The 12,729-nt window shown below is 57.5% G+C and overlaps 1 protein-coding gene across 4 annotated transcripts in view; it reads left to right on the plus strand.

The window, feature by feature from the left end:
• SOX13 (SRY-box transcription factor 13) overlaps positions 1 to 12,729 on the plus strand; it is a 44,152-nt gene that overhangs the window by 29,274 nt on the left and 2,149 nt on the right. For 2 of the 4 annotated variants that reach the window (XM_004425142.3, XM_087436808.1), the window contains exons 2-13: positions 3,315 to 3,513; positions 4,699 to 4,810; positions 4,892 to 4,978; positions 6,312 to 6,484; positions 6,912 to 6,980; positions 7,361 to 7,475; positions 9,756 to 9,841; positions 10,070 to 10,232; positions 10,658 to 10,767; positions 10,922 to 11,018; positions 11,299 to 11,442; positions 12,292 to 12,508. In XM_004425142.3, the coding sequence (XP_004425199.2) occupies positions 3,316 to 3,513; positions 4,699 to 4,810; positions 4,892 to 4,978; positions 6,312 to 6,484; positions 6,912 to 6,980; positions 7,361 to 7,475; positions 9,756 to 9,841; positions 10,070 to 10,232; positions 10,658 to 10,767; positions 10,922 to 11,018; positions 11,299 to 11,442; positions 12,292 to 12,508 (1,571 nt within the window). In that variant the 5' untranslated portion in view covers position 3,315. Of the gene's footprint in view, positions 1 to 3,314; positions 3,514 to 3,693; positions 3,850 to 4,698; positions 4,811 to 4,891; positions 4,979 to 6,311; positions 6,485 to 6,911; positions 6,981 to 7,360; positions 7,476 to 9,755; positions 9,842 to 10,069; positions 10,233 to 10,657; positions 10,768 to 10,921; positions 11,019 to 11,298; positions 11,443 to 12,291; positions 12,509 to 12,729 lie in introns of those variants that run through there. The other 2 variants (XM_087436810.1, XM_087436819.1) reach the window with 2 other exon arrangements.

Raw genomic sequence — 12,729 nt, forward strand, 5'->3', positions numbered from 1 at the left:
AGCGAGAGCCAGTGCCCAGTGCCCGGAGCTGTGGGAGTGGAAGGGCCCTTGTCTGGGCAGCGGGTCTGGCAGGGTTATCTCGTGGGCACCACGCCCTAGTGAACAGACTGACACCTCCAAGCCAGCTTGGCTGGTCACCAGGAGCTATTTTCTTTGTTTCCAGGCGCTGTGCCAGAGGCTAGGAGGAGCCATGGGCAGCCCCAGGCGGCAGGCTCCCCAATATAAAGATAATCCCCAGTGCCCAGCTGGAGGTACTCTGGGGGTAAAGTGTGGGTAGAAAAGGCCATCGAAGCTTACAGGGAGGAGATGTCCTCGTGCAGGGCCGTCCAACAGAAATAGAATGCGAGCCACACGTGTAATTTAACATTCTCTGGTACTTAGGTTAAGAAGTGTAAAAAGTGGGCCAGGCTGGTGGCGTAGTGGTTAAGTTTGTGCGCTCTGCTTCAGCAGCCTGGGGTTCACAGGCCCGGATCCCAGGGCAGACCAACACACTGCTCATCAGCCATGCTGTGGCGGTGATCCACGTACAAAATAGAGGAAGATTGGCACAGATGTTAGCTCAGGGCCAATCTTCCTCACCAAAAAAAAAAAAGTGTAAAAAGAAACAGGTGAAATTAATTTTAACAATGTATTTTATTTAACCCAACATATCTAAAATATTATAATTTCCTCAATAACCAATTTTTTTGCGTGTACATCATATTTCGATTTCTATGTAGATTACATCATGTTCGCCACCCCAGGACTAATTACAATCCATCGCCACACACGTGCCTAATCACCCCTTTCAGCCTCCTACCCCCGCCCCCCCTCCCCCCAGTAACCAATTATTAATGAGCTGTCTGACATTCAGTTCTTCGTACCACGCCTTCGAAGCCCGGGTGTGTTGCACACCGGGCACAGCTCCACTGGGACTGGCCCTGTTACAAGCAGCCACGTGTGGCGAGCAGGGCCGGCCTAGCGTTAAGCAGGACAGAGGATCACCCCCAGCCTCACCTCGGGCGCGGGCGGTCAGCCTCCCGCACGGCGGATACAGCCCCCGGGCCCGGCCTCGAGGCCGGCGCCCCGCTGCCAGCGCGGGCTCTCGGGCGGCCGTGGCAAGGAAGGCTTTGAGACGGGGCCCGCAGCGGAGGAGGAAAACGCCTCGGGCCCGCGTCCGCGGCGAGGAGGCACGCGGTGGCCCGCCCGGCGGCGCGGGGGGCGTGCGACGCGGTGGCGGCCGCGGGATCAGGAGCCCACAGGCCGCATTGTCCGCCTGTCACACTTCCTTTGGCTTTATTGCCTTTGTCCAACACCCTATTGTCTGGTTTCCTTTTGTTCCCCTTTCAGCGCTGCTGCCTTTTATTTTCCAGCCAGCCTGGTTGTTTTCATTTCTTTTGTCTGAAGTTCCTGAGAGGAAGGTTTTATTTTCAGCGGTTTGATTAATTCACAGCTTGAGCCCGGGGTTTGTTTGTTATGTAATTGCTGCCCTCAGCTTCAGGATAATACCCCTCCCCGCGCCCCTCCCCCGCCCGCCCCCCTGCCCGGCGGGGCCCCGCGCCCCGCCCTGTGCCCGGATGGGCTGAGCCGCCCGCTTCCTGGACGCCCTCCAGGACCCCGGGTGGTGGGAGGGGTCCCGGCGAGCTGGGCCGGGTCGCCTCTTTCCCCTGGGCTCTCCTCGCCCTGCAGTGCCTGTCCTGGGCCCCACGCCGGCCCCAGGGCACTTGCCCTTTCAGAGTGGCAGGAGCGTGGAGTCTGGTCTGCTGTAGGGAGGAATCAAATCAGAACCGTCTGATTCGGCTACAAGGCTCTCTCCGGGATGACTGTGCAGACATGTCCAGGGACCCTATTGTGTATGGCACACACAAACATTATATTGCACCTGCAATTTAATTTAAGGGATGTTTTGTTGTATCTGATTTTTGCCTTACACCCCTCTCCTAAAAATTTAGTGCCCATGCAAAAAACAAATTTTTTAAAAATTTTACTTAACAATGCCTTTCAAACTAGTGTGTATCAGAATCACCTGCAGGCCTTGTTAGACCAGATCCTTGGCCCCACCCACAGAGATTCTGATTTGTGGAGGACCCAGGCCTTCACCCCTTAAACAAGCTCCCAGGCCTTGGTGAGGCTATGGTCCTCGTGCTGCATCACACCTAGTGGTGGCTGAACCAGTGCCACAGCGGTGCTTACTACTGCCCTGCAGGGTTCTAAACACCGTGTGGAGACCATTTCTCAGCCTTCGAGACGGCCCATTTTACAGATGGGAAAACTGAGGTGTGGAGAGGTTGAGTAACTTGCCCAGGGTCACTAGGCAGCTGTTGAGTAGCCGAGGCAGGAACCATGCACACTTGGAACCTGCTGTGTGTCCCCATGGTCTTGTCTCAGTGACTTTGGAGGGGGAGCAGGTGAGCTATGGGCATGTGTTGGCCTGGCCCTGAGCCTGGCGTGGCCCCTGGAATGCTCCCCTGGCTCCTGGGCCTGCGCAGCTCCTCGAGATGGGCCAGGCAGTGGTGCGGCAGGTGGGGAGGTGGCGACGGGAGCAGTGGATGCAGAGTGTCTGCTTACACCAGGGACTGCAGATGCCTACAGGGCCAGATTCTAAACCAGAGACTAGCTGGATATGAGAGGATATCTTTTTTAAAGCCACTCATCTCTCAACTTGTTACTTATTTTCCCACTTTTGGTAGATGTAAGATGGATACAAGAATACATGGATAGAAGAAATAGTTCACTTTTATCTTGTCTTTACTATAAGAAAGATAAAGAATAAATGTGTTATATAGGGTACTTGGTTTCCCTTTTGGGGAGTAGTAGGGAGTGGAGGAGAGTAAGGCAGACTGGCCTGTCCATAAGGAGTAACTGCAACTCAGTTCCAGCCAATGGATTCCACAGACCAACTTCAAGAGAAGTCCAAATCCAGATTTTTATGTGATACCTCTTGATTTTTAAATTTTGGTAACTAATTACAAATATGTACATAAACAAACATACACGGACACATACATGTATATATAATCTTGGCTTTATTGGGCTCAGAAACAGCCAGTTAACAATCTCTGGCCTCCTTAGGTGAGTCCATCAACTCACTAGTCCCAACCCTGCGACAGGCAGGAGTGCCAAAGGTTGGGCCCAGTCTTCTCTGGACTTTCCTATTTAAGAAAAAAAAAAAAACTGAGGGACAGGAGAATCATTTCTAATTCTTCACAGTGAGTTCTAAATGGAAGCTTCCATTTTGCACAAATATGCCTTTTTGGGGCTGGGGGCATGGATGGTGGAGTCGCTGCCTCTGGGGCTCAGGGCTGGCCTCGCTCACTAGGCCCCTCTCCCCTCAGGATGTCCATGCGGAGCCCTGGCCCTGCCCAGCTGGCCCCGGATGGCGTTGGCACCATGGTGAACTGCACCGTCAAGTCAGAGGGGAGGAAGGAGCCCTGCCACGAGGCCTCTCAGGGCTTGGCCACCACCGCTGAACCCCAGCCCGGAGACCCAGCCCGGGCCCCCCAGGATGGTGCTGACCCCCAAGCTCCAGCCCAGGTGCCCAACACTTTCCCCGGGGCTCCTGGGTCAGTGTCCCCACCCGGCCTCTGTGACCCACACCCATGTGACATCCCCGGCCTGTGCACTAGGCCGGGCCAGCACCCACCCCCAAGCTGGGCAGAGGGGCAGGAGAGACGTGCATCTCTGGGACAAGACTTAGGTGAGTGGGGAGGGGCTGCCAAGTTCAGTCTGGCACTGGGAGCCAGGCCAGCTGTCGGAGCAGAACCTGGACTCACTCAGCTGACAGTAACTGCTCAGCCCTGTGTGTCCCACTCCTTACCCCGAGGATTAGCTGGAGACACAAGAGAGACAGGCTCAAATTTTGGCATGAAGGTAAATACCAGCTTGTTCATTTACTTTAAGAAAATCAGCCTTATTACCAAAGCCAGAGTTAAATCGCTGTTAAAGGCAAAACAGTTCCTCATCCTTAAAATGAGGGAGCTGAGCTACTTGAGCAGTAAGGGTTCTTGCAGCTCTTAAAAGCTCTGTGATTCCATGCAAGAGATGTAAAAAGGGACTGTGTAATTAAAAGCCAGATGAGTGAAAATGAGAGGAGTTTTAGGGCTCTGAGAAGGGATACATCCTGGAGGAGTGTGTAGGAAAAGGTTAGGGGGCTGAGTGGTGATCAAGTAAGACTTCCTGGAGGAGTAGGGCCTAAGCTGGGTCTTAAAGAATGGAGAGGACTCAGCTGAGAAGAGGAGAGGGGATGGTGTCTTAAGGAGGGGTGTGGTGGGGGCCCTGGGAGTAACCGCCCAGCTAGAGCGGGGGGTGTACGCAGAGGAGTAATAATTAATCGCTGGCTTTTGGCCCCAGAATCTGTGGTGGCAAACCTCATTCACATTAACTCCCTTGATCCCAGCAACAATCCTATGACGGGGAGGAGGGAGGTATTAGGATGCCCATTTTCAGAAGAGGGAGTCAGGTTCAGAGAAGTCTAGGGACTCACGTGGATCCAGCACCTTGTGAGTCAGTGCGCCTGGACTGAAGCCCAGCTCTCTCGTCTTCAAACCTTTGCTTCTTTCCACTGTGTCAAGCGAAGGTAGGGAAGGGGGAGGGAGGGCCCTGCTGGGGGCTGGGTGAACTCGGAGATGCCCTCAGGAGCACAGCTCTGGGTGCTCAGCGCCCCCTGCAGCCTACCCCCCTTCTCTGGGGGGTGATAGTGACATTCAGCATGTCTTGTAGGACTGCAGCTCCCCGGAGAGCAATGGGTCCCCAGAACCCAAGAGGCCAGGAGGCTCCGAGGCTGCTTCTGGAAGGCAGGAGAAGCTGGACTTCAACCGAAATTTAAAGGAAGGTAGGATGTCTGCCCTAGTTAGAGGCGGGGCCCGGCGGGAGGCGTGAGGACGGCTGCTCCTCATCCCTGCTCCTCTTCCAGTCGTGCCGGCCATCGAGAAGCTGCTGTCCAGTGACTGGAAGGAGAAGTTTCTGGGAAGGAGCTCTGTGGAAACCAAAGATGTCAAAGGTGCAGGCCTGTGGGGTGGGCAGGGCAGGATGTGTGAACCCTTCTCCTTTTCTGGCCCGGCCACACAGTCTGGGCCTGTGGGGCAGTTCTGGGGGCTCTTGGTGCCCTCACACCTGGCCTGTGCCACACTGGCTCCTGCCTGGCCCTAGGGGTCCGCACCCTCCCTCACTGGGGCACACATTAGGTCTGGCTCCTTCCCCTGCAGGAGAGGCCTAGTGGGAATCAGATCCTGTGGGTGTGGGTGTGAGCTTGGGCTCTTATCAGGGACGCTTGTGACCTGGGGCATCACTGGCACTTCCCAGGTCTAAGGACGAAGGGAGCAGAATGCTCCTCTCACTGCCGAGAATTAATGCTGGGCCCCTGGGACCTCACTCGGTGAATGAGGGGTGGTGAGGGCTCCTGCTTGGGTCCTTTAGAGTGGTCATCTTCCCAGTGTGGTTGCCCACACCACAGAGGGGACTTTAAAACAATGCAGATGCCCAGGCCCCACCCCCACCTACTGAATGAGAACCCCAGAGGACTGCACATAGCAAAGTGATTAAGAACACATTTAATAAAGATGTTTCTAACAAGCTACTTGCACGATACGTTCAACACAGTGTTACTTCAGGGAATGGAAATGATACCCATTCTTTAATGCATGTAGTGAAGTGTTTAAAAACACTACCTATAAAGATGGGGGCCTGGGCATCTGTGTTTTTCAAAGGCTCCCTGAGTGGTTCTGATGCAATGGTCTGTGGCCTGGCACATAGAAGTTAACCCCTGCATCCGCCGTCGGCCGTGCTGGAGGGCAGGGAAGCACTGACACTTGCTGGTTGAGGACCACGTGCCAGATCTGGACTAAGCTCACGTTCATTCTCTCGAACCCTCACAGCAACCCTGTGAAGTGACGATTATCGTGCTCATTTAGAGATTAAAAAACTAAAGTACAGAGAAGTTGGTAACTTGCCCACCAGCTCCCAGGTGGGGTGGGCTGAAAGGGGAATTTGAACCCAGATCTGTCTTGCTCCAAAGCCTGAGCATGTCCCGCTAGGCCCTTCCTGTGGGATGGCCGTCCACCCTGACCCTGTGGCACTGGGCATGCAAGGACGTCCAAGAGGGGGGGCTGGGGCTGAGAGGCCCCCACCCTCAGCATGCCCAGGGGCTGGAATTGGTGGCTAATGGTGGGGAACCTCCAGGGCCCAGCTGTCGGAGAGCAAGGTGAGGAGCCCCCTGCAGGGCAAGGCTCGAGTCCCAGTCATCTGTCGCTCCGCCCCTAACGGGCCGGGGCACAGCAGTTGGATGGATGGAAAGATGAACAAGTTCTCAATGGTGCTGTTTCACTGTGGAGCAGGGACCCAAGAGAGCCTGGCAGAGAAGGAACTGCAGCTTCTGGTCATGATCCACCAACTGTCCACCCTGCGGGACCAGCTCCTGACAGCCCACTCAGAGCAGAAGAACATGGCCGCCATGCTCTTCGAGAAGCAGCAGCAGCAGATGGAGCTGGCCCGGCAGCAGCAGGAGCAGGTGGGCCTGGCCTGGCAGCTGGCGTTCCCTGCAGGGCAGGGGTCTGTCAGGGCTTGGAGAGGGGCGCCTTGGGAACAGGCTGAGCCTGGGGCTGATGTGGGAGGGGCTGTGGGATTCCCACCACTGGCTCTTCATAAGTCCTTGCAGGGGGACGGGGTGGAGGGGTGCTGAGGGGCTCTGAGAAGGAGCAGCTGGCTGCTTCCTACCGAACCACTATCCCTGGCCTCTGAGGGAAGGGTGAGCTCCCCGCAAAAAGAGAGTAAATTCTGAGGGTTGGCTGTTCTGCTGCGTGCCCCACTCAGCTCTCCTGCCGGGTTGCCCTACCGTGGAAGGCAGGGTGTGGTTGGGGCTGTGAAGGCTCTGTGGGAGGTGGGAGTCCCAGAGCCTAATGCCCGTGGCCCCTTTGCCAACTCTTTCCCCCTGCCAGATCGCGAAGCAGCAGCAACAGCTAATTCAGCAGCAGCATAAGATCAACCTCCTGCAGCAGCAGATCCAGGTAAAGAGAGGGGAGGGCTGGGCGAAGGGAGAGCAGGAGGCTGAGGGGTTGCCACCGGCCTGGACAGGTGCTGGGGACAGGGAGGGACAGGGGATGTGGACTGAGCAGAATCACTCAGGTGTGACCCTCATTTCTGCTCCAGTCCCTACCCCTGTTGTCTTTCCCTGTTTCAAGGGAGGGGCCCGGAATATCCTCCTGCCCAGCTGGGGCTTGAGGGCAGGCAGACAGGGGCCTAGGGAGGTGGCGTAGGGGCAGATGGATCCTTTTCAAGACTGTCCCTGCCCCAGGCCCTGTGCCTCTCATCTCTGTGTCCAGGGCTGACCACAGCTGGGTAGCTGTTTGGGCCCCCAGGGACTCACACAGGGTTTCTCTGCCCTCAGCAGGTCAACATGCCTTATGTCATGATCCCGGCCTTCCCCTCAAGCCACCAACCTCTGCCTGTCACCCCCGACTCCCAGCTGGCTTTGCCCCTTCAGCCCATCCCCTGCAAACCAGGTGAGTGTGGCAGGGAGGTCCCACCGCTGAAGCTGTCCTGAAGGAGCCCCGCAACTGCTCTCACCCATTAAATTGCAGTGTGGCCTTTCTGGGCCTCAGTTTTGGATCTGTCCAGTGGAGGAATAATCCCTTCTTTCTGAACTTGACTGGGAGAATGAAAAGAAATAGCACACTGAAAGCCATGAAGTGCTTTCCAGATACAAGCGGAGGTAGCCAATCTAAGTCTAATCTCCCCAGCTCTGGTACATTTACTGTACCAGAATATTAATAGAGCTTTATACATCTCCCAAGGTGACACTGTTGTTCTCGCCCTGACCGTGTCACTCCTGCCATCTGCCCCATCACTGAAATTCAGTGGACACAGACTGAGTACCAGCCACTCGTCAGAGCGGTCATGGGGGTGATAAAATGTGGACTTTGAGCTCAAGAAATTTACAGTGTGGGGTGGGAGAAAGAAGGATACCAGAGACCGAGGAATCTGGGAAGGCTTCTTGAGGAGGTGGCGTTTGATTGGGGCCTGGGAGAGTGGCCTTGTGAGGGTGAAGCTGGGCGCTGCCGGTGGAAGGCACGGGAAAGGGCTCCAGGCAGAGGACCTGCAGCCCGAGGCAGGGAGCTGCAAGGGGGCGCTGGAGTGCGGGGTGTGCGCGACAGGGTGGTGGGCCGTGGCTGGGGGGCAGTTGGGACTGGGCGTGGAGTTGGGGATTTATTTTGTAGAATGTGGGACACTTTGAATGTTTCAATGGAGGATGTGTCGTCACACTGGCGTGGGTGATGGGATGGAGAGGGGCCAACCAGAGGCAGGCCCAGGTGGGGCTGCTGAGCTGCTTCTAGTGACAGGGGTGACGGCCTGCACTAGGCCAGTGATGGGACAGAGGCAGAGATGGAATTACTAGGCCATGGTCATGGATTCCTTGTGAGAGGGCAGAGCAGGGCAGACATGCTCCCCATAATTGCCCCAGGAGGGGGAACAGCTTTTAAATCAAACTCCTCGGGTCCACTCTCCCTGTTCCACGCACAAGAAGGCAGGGGAGATCCCCCGGCTGAGTTCTTGTGTCCACTGAGGCCCGTGGACACAGTTCATGGGTCAGCCCCACTGACTCTAGGGGGAAGGGGAAACGCAAAAGAAGTTTCCAGGTGGGGGGGCATGACACGGGACTAGACTGAGAGACTGGGAATGGGGGAGAGGGGGAGGGCTGAAGGGGGAGGACAGGGTACCAGCACCAAACCATTGCAACTCCAGGTGACCCTAGAACAGAGCTACAGTGGTGAGGAGGGCAGGGCCGGGGGTGGCAACAGAATGCTAGTGTGTGTGGGGGGGGGTGGGCCGCGTGCAGCCTCCCCCTTCCCAAAGCTGAGTGAACAGCGCCTCCCCCAGCTCACAAGCCTTAGATGGTCTACAGCACGGAGTCCTGACTCCTGAGCTCGGCCTTCTCAGGCCTCGGAGCCCACCTGGCCCCTATGTGCCCACCTGGCCGCGCTCCCAGACACCCCGCTGCTTCATCTCCCCCTGTCCACCTGCAGGCACTAGCTCACGTCTCACCTCCCCCGGGAAGCCTGCTCCAGTCACCCCAGCTGGAACAGAGTTCTCTGGCATGCCACCCACTCAGCCCGCATCACCACAGCCACGGGGTTAGGGATTTGCATCTGTGGCTTATCTCTCCACTTGCACTGTCAACTCCTCAGTGCTGGCCTGGTCGAGGGAGAGTGAGGTCAAGGGCGGCTAGGTAGAATAGAGAGAAGGCCGTGTAGAGGGGAGAGGATGGGCTGTGGAGTCTAGAGGACCTGGGTTCAAATTTCAGTGCTCCCATTTATTAACTGTGTGGGCAACCCATTTAACACCTCCAGGTCTCAGTTTCTTTATCTGTAAAATGGGTTGATGTATTGATTACCTATTATATGCCACACACAAGGGATTCTTTTGAGATAATGCACATCAGACGGGCTACACAACAGACAGCTGCTTTTGTACCCTGCACAGAGTAGGTACAAAGTATAAGTCTCTGTAGACTGAGTAGTGCACTTGCTCTTATCTCCCCGTTGGCTGGAACTCCAGGGTCTGGGGATTGGATTGGCAGGAGTGTGCAGGGCAGTGTGCAGGGCAGTGGAGGTGAGGGTGCAGGAGGCCCTCTGCAGTGCTCTGGGGCTGGGGAAGGCAGTGGTGGAAGCAAGCTGGGCCAGCTCGGAGCCTCTGTCCATTTGGTGCTGCTGGGCCCTCGTCAAGCAAGGTGTCTGCTGTTCTGTGCTCATCCAGGACTTTTCTCCTTGCCGCCTTTTCCATAGTGGAGTATCCGCTGCAGCTGCTGCACAGCCCCCCCGCCCCGGTGGTGAAGAGGCCTGGGGCCATGGCTGCTCACCACCCCCTGCAGGTACTGCCCACCCATTGGCCTGGGGCTCCCTCCCTCACATGTGAGGGCTGGCTGCCCACCCAGGGGGCTGTGGGGTCCTTTGTTCTTGTTCACCTGCTCCTTCTGTCTCTTCTTTTCCTGTCTCCTTGTCTGTTCTGGGTGTTCTTGTCTGTGACCATATGTCCCTTCTGTCCCTCTGCGAGGGTCTCTTGGGCGTCTCTCACCCTCTGATCTCTGGGTCTCGCTCAGGAGCCCTCCCAGCCCCTGAACCTCACAGCCAAGCCCAAGGCCCCGGAGCTGCCCAACACCTCCAGCTCCCCCAGCCTGAAAATGAGCAACTGTGGGCCCCGCCCCCCCAGCCACGGGGCCCCCACCCGAGATCTGCAGTCCAGCCCCCCCGGCCTGCCTCTGGGTAAGTTTTCTACGTCCCGAACCTTTTCCATCAGCCGTCTTCTCTGGGGGCCAATGAGAGGACATTGTGCGCGTCCCTCCCCTCTGGGGGTACAGTCTAACAAGGGTTTGGACTTGCTCTCTTCGGCCCCTTCCAGTTTCAGCATTCAGCCACAGAAGATCCCGTTCCTCCTCTCCCCGCTGTGTCTGTCTGGGCTCCCTAGCCGCAGGGATTCAGGCCACTGGATTGCACAATTTCAGAGGACACTATTCTCATTTCTAGTCTGTCGGCACTGCATCACAGCTGATGTCAGCGGCGCCCCCTTGGGGATGTGCAGTGCAACAGCCCTGGGAGGGGCAAGAGGGAGCATCAACCCAAGTAACTCACGGGAGTGGAGCTGGGCATGACCCCCGCCCTCCCCTTCTCTTCCTCCTCCCTCTCCACAGGCTTCCTTGGCGAAGGGGATGCTGTCACCAAAGCCATCCAGGATGCTCGGCAGCTGCTGCATGGCCACAGTGGGGCCTTAGAGAGCTCCCCTAGCACCCCTTTCCGCAAGGTACGGGCCCCCCACTCTGCTGCACCTGGGAGCAGGGAACAGATAGTGGCCAGAGGTGGAAGACACAGTCTGAGGCCACCACCGGGAAGGGTAGAGGAGGGCAGTGGGGTGACACAGAAGGGGCCGGTGTGCAGGTTCCCCCTGTTAACTCCAGGACCTCATCAACCTGGACACGTCCCCAGCCAAGGAGCGGCTGGAGGAGAGCTGTGTGCACCCCCTGGAAGAAACCATGCTGAGCTGCGACGTGGATGGTGAGGGCTCCGGGTACTGGGCTGAGGGGCAGGAGGGCCCACTTTCGCTTCCCCCAGGGCCAGGGTGGTCCGGTCCTGTCTCTCTCCGACCCCTTCTCTCCCTTTGTGTGTTGAGTCCCCTTATGTGTCTGTACCCTGTCTGTCCTGGGTCCCTGGCTGGGCTTCTGCTGGTATCTTGCTGCTGGCCCCGTGGGAGCCTCCCAGCGCCCCCTAGTGGTCAAGCAGGGGACGTTTCTTTCTGCTGGCCCTGGAGGACTCTCCTTACCACCCCTGCACGCAGGCTCCCGCCACTTCCCTGAGTCCCGGAACAGCAGCCACATCAAGAGGCCCATGAACGCCTTCATGGTGTGGGCCAAGGACGAGCGGAGGAAGATCCTCCAAGCCTTCCCAGACATGCACAACTCCAGCATCAGCAAGATCCTCGGTGAGGGCCATTGCAGGGGGGGGCTGGGGGCTCTAGGGGCTCCCAGAGCCATAGTCCCGCAGGACCTGGTTGCAGGGGCCAGCTGGGTCCGCTCGGGCCTTGCTGGGTGATGGTCCACACCATGCTGAACTCCAGTGGAATCTGGTGGGGTGTGGGAGTCAGGCAGGATGTGGGGCAGCTGGGCCTGGGTCTTGTACCATTGCAGGGCTCTTCTGCTGGCACCTGCGCCCCAGAATTTGAGGAGAGAGCGAGAGAGTGTGTGTGTGTGTGTGTGTGTGTGTGTGTGCGTGCACGTGCAAACATATGCATTCTTTAACCCCCACCCCCACCCCAATCTCTCCCTAACCTGTTCCGCTGTTGCCCAGACCCTTGGAGCTGGCTCCAGCAGGAAACAGGAGAGACTGGTGTTCTTGGGCCATCAGTAGAAAGGTTTCTTAAATTACACGTCTTGATTGGAGGCCAAGGCGAGCTGTAGGCAGGGCAGGTGGGGTAGCAGAGGGCAGCTGTCTCCAGGACGAGGCTCCTCCAGAGTCCTGTGGGCCCCTTGTCAACTGAGACGCCAGGGCTTTGTCCTGAGCAGGGAGCCTGCACAACACGCTGGGGGCCTGGGGTGGCTGCTCTTTTGTTTATGCAAATAATGCAGCCCAGAGACCTCCCAGGAGTTGCTGGGTAGTTTGGGATGTGACTGGGTGCTGTGTCTTCAGCTGTCAACTGAATACCCATATCCATGCTACCTTCATTCATCTGTTCAACATCCAAGGAGCACCCACAGTGGGCCAAGGCCTGCAGGGGGCGGGGGGTGGTTGGCAGGGCCCAGCACTGACCGCCTGCCCCCGGGGGCTGGGCCAGGCTCCCGCTGGAAGTCCATGACCAACCAGGAGAAGCAGCCCTACTACGAGGAGCAGGCACGGCTGAGCCGGCAGCACCTGGAGAAGTACCCCGACTACAAGTACAAGCCGCGGCCCAAGCGCACCTGCATCGTGGAGGGCAAGAGGCTGCGGGTGGGCGAGTACAAGGCCTTGATGCGGACCCGGCGCCAGGACGCCCGCCACAGCTACACGACCCCGTGAGCAGGCCCGCCCCAAGCAGCTGAGCCTGTGTGCGCGCGAGAGTGCACATGCATGTGCGTGTGCAGCTCTTGTGAGTGGCTGGGTGTTAGCGTGTGGCCTGTGTGTGAGTGTGTATGTGCACAGGTGTGTGTGGGCATTATCTGTGTGTGGCGGGGCCTGCATGCATGACTGCAGGGGCGCCTATGACTGTGCTGAGTACCTGGTGGCTCAGGATGCA

This window comes from Ceratotherium simum, chromosome 2, assembly GCF_057802395.1.
Source record: "Ceratotherium simum simum isolate JZ-2026a chromosome 2, ASM5780239v1, whole genome shotgun sequence".
In the NCBI taxonomy this organism is placed as follows: domain Eukaryota; kingdom Metazoa; phylum Chordata; class Mammalia; order Perissodactyla; family Rhinocerotidae; genus Ceratotherium; species Ceratotherium simum.